Below are 9,526 nucleotides of genomic sequence, written 5' to 3'. Positions count from 1 at the left end.
CGCTCTCACGTGCCTGTGTATGCATGTGTATGCATGGGGTAATGAGCTCATGAGTCTCTCCAGCAGAGCCTAGTAAGGGGAGAATCTGGGTTTCCAGGAATATGTTGGCTGTGACTCAGGGAAGAAGAAATAATACTCGTCTTGATGCATTGTTTTGGAGGTCCCTCTCCCAGAAGGGACATCTGGCTCCCTGAGGAGAAACAGCCCAGCCCAGCCCTCCTTGCATGGGACATGTCTGCCGGAGGATGTGTGAGGGCCTATTTATCACACTCCTCCTGGCTGCCTTCAGCGCAGTGATAGTGCTGTTCACAGAACTCCTGGATCCGGCTACAAGCCTCCAGCATCATCACCTCGGGGACTGTGATGACCACTCGGAAGAAATTTGGGTACTCGAAGCACTGCAAAAAAACAACAACCTGTTATCTCCAGGGCAACCAAATCTGATACTGGATCACCTTAACCTAACCAGGCCTCTAGTGTGCAAGACAGAGCAATGCCATTCCATAGGGATGTCCTTCCACCCACTGGAGGGAACTGAGTTGATAACTGAGTTAATTCATCTTGAAATAGATAACTTTCCTCCCACCCACAGTGAGTGCCTCCAACTTTTCTTCCTGTTCAGAGGGGATAAGGATGAGGGGGAACACTTGGTATGGGAGAAAATGTCAGGCTAAACCACAGCTCAGAAAGATCTCTGGGGTCTGCAGGGGCTGTTGGGAATGTCTGAAGGTACCCACACCAGCACTCACCGTTGCCGGGAGGCAGTGGACAGCCTGCTCAGCAATTAAGCGCTCTGTGAACTCCACATCATTCTCAAATTCTGGGAAATGCTCCATCTCAATTCCCACCTGGACCCACGATAAAGAGAGAAGGCCAGTGTGTCACTGGAGGAATACAGATCAGTTTCCTATGCCAAAAATGAGGGCAGAGAGTCCTTGAAGTCATCTGGGACCTCTGCCATGCATAACTGAGTAGCCCACACACAGGGAAGAGAACATGGTTATGTCCGTATTTTAGTTTATTGAGGGGAAAATACAGAGAGGAATGGCATCTCTCTCTTTTGTAAAAGAGGCATCAGGACCAGGTTGTTTTTCACCTTGTGGGGTCTAGCCCATTCATTGCTGTACAGTTAGCATCCCTGAGCCACAAGAGGCGCTAGAGATACTGGAGACAAACAAAACCTATGTGGTCCCCCGACCTCCTTAGGAACCAACGTGACTGTTAGTCATGAACCACAAAGCTTGCCTTTGTATTTGGACATGACACCGTGACTATACTGAAGTTACTGAGAGGCTGTTGAGAACACAGGTCAATCAAAGCACTGGGACAATTCATAACAAGACAGTTTCTCAAATGATGAGGTCCGGTGCCTAACTTATCTTTGTGGATGGAGAAATAACCTGCGTGACCACCCATGACGACCTGGCAAGCCATCTCCTGTGCATTATCACATCTACACACACACACACACACACACACACACACACACACACACACACTTACCATAAGGTACATGGCTCCACAAGGGCGGACTGGCTGGAGTCCAGGAATGGCAGCCAGTGCCCCATAGCAGAGGTCTGCATTGGACTACAAGAAGAGGCAGAGAGAGAGAAAAAAAAATCAAGGACCAAATTTTAAGTGAAAGAAAACCTCGACTTTCATAAGTAATGTTTTATGTAACAAAGCAGTTTTTAAAAAAGAAAAAAACATTGAAGGTAGAACTTTCATTGAAGACTTAATGTTATAGCACAAAGAGCCAACAAGGACAAAACATCATCGCTTGAAGCTCTTAGCAGGATGGAGTGAGTTACAAGAAGTGGAGGAAGCTGCCTATGGAGAGCAACTCTGATGCCTCCTCTGATTCGGAAGCCCCAGTTGCACAGGGCTTCAGAAATAAAGGGCCATCCATTGTTCCTAATTCTGCTGAATGTTCTCGGGATCCCAAAGTCCTCAAGTGAAAGGCTACTAGTTGCCCTTTACCTTAAGGAAGCTTAACGTGTCATGATAGAACTCCTGAGGTGTACGCTGAAGGATGCTCTTCAGAGCGCCTTGGACAATGGTGCATGGTCCCAGGATCCGCTGACTCAGTTTCACCAGCCCGTCTCGAATCTAGAACCCCCACGGGAGATAAATTATTTAGCCTTTCTAAAGCATCCGTATGCTGTGGCTCTATTCTAATCTTTCTATCGGGTTTTCAACCTCAGGAAAGACGGCACCTGGTGACCCTTTTACATCAAGCCACCTGGGCCTGTGGTCCTTCTCTGTCACAAACCTTTGTGTGACTGTAGGCAGATGATGTAACTTCTCTGCACCCTGTTTTCCTTGACTGTAAAATGCTCTCATAGGGTGTGATGAAGGTAAAATAAAAATAGGTCCATAAAACATGAGTAATAGTGGTTGTTTGCCTTTTTATAGCCTTAAAATGGGAAGCAGGTGGAATGTCTTCACAGACCCAGAGACCCAAAACTGGATTTGGATGTGGATTATCTATCTATATCTTCACCCATCTTATTTCCAGTCACCAAAAACAACACAGTCAGGAACGGGGGTGGGGTTGGGGGAAGACCCTCCCTCCACAACACTGAGTATCCCAAACCGAATATATATACTAAATTATTCACACCATTCTACCATATTGCTCTCACCTCATTGCCAAAAATGTCTCTTCGGTCATGGATGAGGATCCAGCCCAACCTCCAGCCAGGAACCAGCCAGCGCTTGGCCAGCCCACCACAGGACAGAATGGGGACATTGGTGCTGAGGTTGGCCAGTGGTTCATATTTGCGATCTGAAAACACCTGAGGAAGACAGGTGTTCTTGAAGGCTTTCCTCTGGATCCCGTGCCCCCCCCATCTCTTTTCTCAGATGTTGAGGGACAGGAATTAACAGGCTCCTCCCCACCCTCAGGCATGACTGGATCCCACCTAGTTCAGGAAAACTTATCCAAAGACATTTAATTTGGTGTGGTCTGGATTAAAGGAAGCCTAACATGAGGGCAATGACACTAGTCCAATGGTGTGTACCACTTCTGGAAACTTGCACTATTGAAATTTCAATATCTAACAATATCCAGTATCTAGCAATCTCCTGGGCCCAGCTATGTTGCAGAATGCAGACTTTTGGAGAGACTAGAAGGCTTCACAGCACATACGGATTTGTAATATTCCCAAAGAAGTCTAGACTAATATCAACCGGTCTTCTTCTGCCTGTGCACTTTTTCTTTTAAGTTCTGATGGCAGGAATTAGACCCAGACTTGAGCATGCTACCCGGCATGTACTTGACCACCAAGTTACATTTTCAAGACCCCTCTCCCCAACAACTACTCAAAATACAGATCCGTAAGAGTCACAAACAAGAAATCCACAAGTGCCTTATATTCTATTTCCTTGGTGTCTATATTCAAGGAGATCACAAGAACTTTTGCTTTTACCAAGCTCTTTGAATAAAATAGCCTAACTAATGAAAAGCTAAGCTGAGGAGTCTGTGTGCTTATTGAGAAGGCCAGCACGGAATAGCCAGATGTTTCTGAACATTCCATTAGGCAACTCTCCAAGTCCCAGAAAATAATATGGCACTGAGACTCCTGTTGTGATGTGACCCAACCCAGACTTACCATGTCACCATAGATCTCATCGGTTAAGATGGGGACGCATTGCCTTTCAGCCACTGGGAATAACAAAAACAATGCTGGCATCATTTTCAGCTCAGATTATGTCACCATTTCCTTCATGCCCAACCCTCTGGGCTCTACGTTCCGTGCTCACGGATCATCCTGTTGGGAACTCGGCACTTCCGGTGTTCTCCCAGGATGTCTAGCCTAACCGTGCCGTTCAAGCACACATTCTAAACTCTCTCTTCCACAGGATGGTAGTGAGGAAAGACAAACATGGGTGAACTACCTCTTGACCACTGGGATCAGGGTATTTCACAATTGAGTATTTGATCATTATGCTTGGTTGGAGGGTTTTGTTTGCTTGCTTGCTTGTGGTTTTAAAGGGAGGGATTTGAGGATGTTTATTCAGACTTGCTATTTGAGCACTTCTAATCTTTCAGTTTTGGATTAGGGATGTGTTTCTCATTTCCTCTTTTAGACAAGTCCTGGGGCCCCTTGGCACAGCATCATGGAGGCAGTGCTGGCCTTTCTCCACCTCCATTGCAGACCTAGGACATTCTGCCCCTCAGGAAGCACCTAAAGGACGCTGTTCCCACCTCCTCCCAGTGTGGGTAGTCTTACCTGCCAAAATCTTCTGAAGGTGTTGCCTACTGAACACAGAGCCACAGGGATTGGACGGGTTGTTGACAACAAGACAAGCTGTTTTGTCGTCAATCAGAGACTCCATTTGTTTTAGGTCGATTTCCCAAGACTTCTCAGGCTGGGAAAGAAAAAAGCGAGACTAAGATGTTTCTAAACAATTTAGAATGAATATGCTGCCTCCAAATTCAGTGTAAAGAATAAATGAGAGGCCATCAAGTCTAATGGTCTGAGTTCCAGCCCTGGGAGCCACATGGTGGGAGGAGAGAACTGACCTATAAAAATTTGTCTTTGACCTCTACACACGGGCCACTGCATATGCACGCTAAACTCACTGCCCCGACCACATGCACAAATGTCCACACAAAGTAGATGAACTTGCAAAGTTTTAAAAGGATAAAATCTGCCTTTGGCTCCAACTTCCCATTTTCAGACCAGTCTCTGTATGACAATGATCACTTCTGTTTTTACAGGTTAGTAACTGAGTATTTGAGTCAAAAATTAAGTTACGGCCTGGAGTGTTGGCTCAGGAGTTAAGAGTACTTGTTGTTCTTGCCAAGGATCCAGGTTCAATTCCCAGCATCACATGATGGCTCACAACCATCTATAACTCCAGTTCCAGGAACTTTGACATCCTCTTCTAGAAGGCACACATATGGTATGCAGACAAAAATACCCATACATATAAGATGAAATAAACATTAACATGTTTTTAATTACCAATAGATTGTAGAGTTTGACCTCAATTCCCATAGACTCAGCCAAAGTCCTATAGAGGGAAAACCCGGGCCTTGGGATGAGGATGTTTTGTCCAGGATTGGCCAACACAGCTAGACATAGCTCAATGGCCTGACTGCAGCCACTTGTCAGAATGACATCCTGTGAAGAGAGGAAAGGGCAGACTCAGGAGAGAGCTCATCATGTGTGTGAGTTGAAAGTATTAATGAACTTATTTTAATAAGTCCCAAAGAAATAGTAAGGATTGTGATGAGCCTAGCTAAACCTACCTTGTCTGTCTGTCTGTCGGTCTATATATATATATATATATATATATATATATATATATATATATATATATATATATATATACATATATATATATATATATATCATCTATATATCATCTATTTATCTATCTTGATCATCCATCATCAATCTATCTATCATGTATCTATCACTTATCTACTGTCTATCTACCGTCTATGTGTGTATCTATCTCTCTTCTAACCATCTCTCAGATATCTCTAAATATTGGTGAAAATGGTGGCCACTTAAAAAAATTAAGCAAATCACTTTAAAAAGGACAAGCTGGTTATGACTCAACCAGCTCTCAAGGGAGACCTTCGATTGACCTTGGACTGTTTTCCACCAGGTTATTTATTTACTTTTGAACAGAGATTTGAAGCCTGACTGTTCTCTGAACACAGATGAGAGACGCCTCTTAGATCAGGAGAGGGGAAGGCAGCATCCAAGGCTGGCCCTGCCTCCCATCCAGTATGCCATGAGACTCCTAATGTGCTGCCTCAGTGTCCTAACATGAAGGCAGATACATTCATAAGCACGTTCTAATGAGAAATTCTTTTAAATTAAATAATTTACTATTTGTTAATAGTTTCTCAATGATTATTTGAAGAGAACCAAATCTAGGATGACCTTGAGGGATCCTCTGAGACTATAGGATGACAGTATATGCCAAGAGACAGCTCTTATACCATTGTGATATTAATCACAATTACTGATCAATGACCCCAACTGTGTAAGAAGTCCTCAACTTGCTACAACTTGCTACACAGTGATTCTCCTAAGCTTCCCCCAAACCATTACCCCTGTGGGACAAGAGCAAGGAGTATGCTTGCCTTCAGCATCCTCTGAGCTGGTACCCAGGCTCACCTTAGCTTCCAGAGGAGCCTCAGGACAGTGATAATATGAAGCAACCTCCTCCCGACTGGATAGGTATCCTGGGACAAAACAGGAGAGAAAGCTGGAGGTTTTCATCCCTTGATTGACAGTCATGCCCGAACCTTGGCATTGCTTTCAGCCACCCTCTAGCCTTGCTTAGGACCAGTTCATTCTATACAGTTCAGTCATGAGTGAAGGGAATCAACTCCCTGTTGCTGTCTTATTAAAAGTGCAAACGTATGACAACAACCAGCATAAAGACACTGTAAATCATGAATGCTATGGTTATATTTTATTCTGCTCTAAGTAAGGACATTAATTACGCCTTAAACTCCACTATATGGGATCTACTGTTTGAAATGCCATCAACAGTTTACTAATGGCTCTTTTAAGCAATAGTGGTCAACGCCCCTCACTTCATTAATGAGGAAGAATAGATCCCTGGAGGTAACCATCACCTCCCCTCCTTTATGGGTCATGCTCAGACCCTTTGAACCCTTGCCAGATAAAGGTTGGATCCCAGTTTCCTAACACTCTGGATAATTAAATTGTCTGCCTAGGTATTATGTGGCTGTGCACATGTATGGCGTTTGGAGGACAACTTTGGGGAGTCAGTTCTCTCCCTCCACTATGGGGGGTCCCAGGAATTGAACTCAGATCACCAGGCTTGGCAGCAAGCACTTTTACCCAGTAATGCATCTTACTGGTCCTCGTTATAATATTTTAAGACCTAATTTTGAGTCTTGAATTTAATTGTGGTTGTATGCAGCTTTCTAATATGTAAGTAATTTTCTAATATGTAATGTAATCCACCTGAAAGCCATGCCTCTGACCCTTCCTGAAAAAGCTTTTGAATCTGGTGTTAGTATGAAACTGGCTTGTTTTTTTTAATAAACTCTGCAATAAGAATGGATCAATGTATACAATACCCAGTAGGAGATAATGTATACAATGCATACAATAGCCAGCGGGAGGTAAACAACATGATGACAAAGCCAGGAATTAATTAATTAATTTGCGAAAATCTTTAGGAGAGACATTTTTGACTGATGGAACTTTCCTAACTAGGGGAAGTATTTTGCTCTCAGGAATAACTTCTGCCTGCAATGTTTCGGCCACTCTTCGTTATGTTCCGTTAAACCATTATCAATGAGATCAAGGCCAGAATGAAAACAGAGCTTTAAACCATAAAGAAATGAAGGAGCTAATTACAGGGGCAAAAGTATAAATACATGTCCAGCCTAGAGGACTGAGTACAGCCAGACTGGCCTTTGAGGTAAAAATGGCCGAAGTGTTTGAGGGATAACTCTGTTCGAGTACCTAAGGAGGAGGTGGCAGCCAGCAGATGAACTCAGGAAAGAGATTAGACCTCAATGGCTGTGTTTAAGAATCCGCAGTGGGACCCTTCCCCTAATCTAAAGGGCTGTTTTATCTTAGGCTCTTTCTTCAGAACTACAGATCAGGAACTCAAAGACAATTATTATAGGTTGAAGCCCTACATTAAAAAGCTTAATGAAAGGCAAGTGAGGTGGCTCAGTGGGTAAAGGTGCTTGCTGCCAAGTCCTCAGGATGGAAAGAGAAATCCAGTCCCCACAGCTGTCCTTTAACTGCCACACACACATACTGTGGCCACACACCATGCACTCTTGCCTCTCCCACCTCTCTCTGCCTCTCCTTCTTTCTCCGTCTCGCTCTTTGTGTTTATGTGTGACACACACACATACTCACACACAAATAAATACATTTAACTTAAAAAACACACACACACACATTAAAAGTCAGACACGATAGCACATGCCTAGAATCCTCTTGAAAGGCTACGGCAGAAGAGTCACTAGTTTGAGATCAGACTCTGTTATATAGCAGTGACCTAAAGGTACTCTCATCTCTGGGCAAGCTTACCAATGGATGGGGCATAACCATTGTACTTCCCCGAGTCCAGGGCGTCTTTCATGGCTTGGGTAACTTCAGGGTCTGTAGGCAGGTTCCCAAACACAGTAGGGTCTCCTGTTCATGGAATAGGAAAGCAAAAGAACCGCCAAGAGTTTACATCCCCACGTTATGGGGTCTTATCTCTCACTCTTCCAGCCAGCCCAAGAGGGTGGGAGGTGGGCGGGCAATGCCACCCCCCCCCCATCAAGAGGCCAGGCTCACCAATTGACAGAGAAATCACGGTTTTGTTCGGATTCGGCTTCACCTTCATGTTGTCCACAATGGCTCGGATGGGATTAAAGGTTTTATTGGACATGTCAGAGGGCCTCACATTCCATCTGGCCTTCCTGCCTTTCATTCTTCCTTGCACGGAGCTTCTCCCGCCGATATTGACATGCACGTCCAGAACTGAAGGCAGGTTGTCGTTGACATTCGTCTGAATCACGTAGGAGTCCATGCCTCACAAAGTCTGCAGGGAAATAAAGCCATCTCAGTGAAGGGCTAAGATGGTGGTGCTCTTTGAGTTGGGACGCTACGTTTAAACCTAAGCAGGTTTGACTTCGAACGTGCGTCTTTCTAAGACTTTCACTTTTAGGTTGGCTTTGCTATGAATATGGGGGGTTTAAGAATGTCCTGTGGGGATGGAAAATGGAGGGGGCAGCTCACTTTCCAAAATTAACAGGGAGCATTTAATTGAACAGGCATCTACTACAAGTGAGATTGTTTTTTTTTTTTTTTTTTTCCTCTCATCTTCTGCGCGAGTGTGGACTTGCGCATGCGCATCCTCCTGTGCGGTCTAGCACATTCCACTACAAATGTGTGAAGGTCAGAGGGCAACCTCAGGGATCAGTCCTCACCACGCACCTGTCTGAGACAGGATCTCTGCCTCATCTTGCCGTGGGTTCTGGGATGACAGGTATGCACTGCCACATTTGACTTCACATGGGTCCTAGAGATCCGAATTCTAATCCTCACACTTGGGTGATGAGGGCTTTTCCTGCTGAGTCATCTCTCCTGCCTTGTGTAAGTGGGATTTTCTATATGCAACCCTAACCCTATGCTCGAAGTTAAATGGAGAGGGGAAAAAAATGACAGGAAAGTATTCGTCAAAGCTCAGGGGTTACCATCCGTCCACACAGAGACCCCCAGCACTTTAGCCTGGGCAGCTGGGCAAAACCATGTCTCAAAGACTGTAAAACTGATGTGATGCGGTGGAGCAGTTGCCTAGCAGGGCCAGGACCTATGTCCAATCCATAATACCATCAGGAAAGAGAAAGGGAGAGGGGGAAGGAGGAAGGGGGAGAGGAGAGGGAGAGAGAGGGAGAGGGGAAAGAAGAAAGAGAGTGGGGGGAGAGAGAGAGGAATATTTGCGCCAATTAAAGTAAAGCATCTCAGCCCTGGGCAGAAAAAGTCAGAATATCGGAAAGAAAGCCAGGAGCATC

The 9,526-nt window shown here is 44.8% G+C and overlaps 1 protein-coding gene across 1 annotated transcript; it reads right to left on the bottom strand.

Annotated features, from left to right (window-relative positions):
- Window positions 1-257: 257 nt before the first annotated feature.
- TAT (tyrosine aminotransferase) lies at window positions 258-8,541 on the bottom strand (the record flags this gene model as incomplete). Its single annotated transcript, XM_080937454.1, has 11 exons — window positions 258-398; window positions 750-848; window positions 1,504-1,587; window positions 1,981-2,109; window positions 2,646-2,798; window positions 3,615-3,667; window positions 4,236-4,374; window positions 4,974-5,132; window positions 6,144-6,211; window positions 8,055-8,159; window positions 8,307-8,541. 11 exons carry the CDS (start codon window positions 8,539-8,541, stop codon window positions 258-260), a joined length of 1,365 nt encoding a protein of 454 aa, XP_080793580.1.
- Between the last annotated feature and the right edge of the window lie 985 nt (window positions 8,542-9,526).

The sequence above is a fragment of the Micromys minutus genome (assembly GCF_963924665.1).
Source record: "Micromys minutus genome assembly, chromosome: 24".
Taxonomy (NCBI): Eukaryota; Metazoa; Chordata; class Mammalia; order Rodentia; family Muridae; genus Micromys; species Micromys minutus.
Note: the sequence above shows the minus strand (reverse complement) of the source record. Positions and strands in the feature narration are given on the sequence as shown.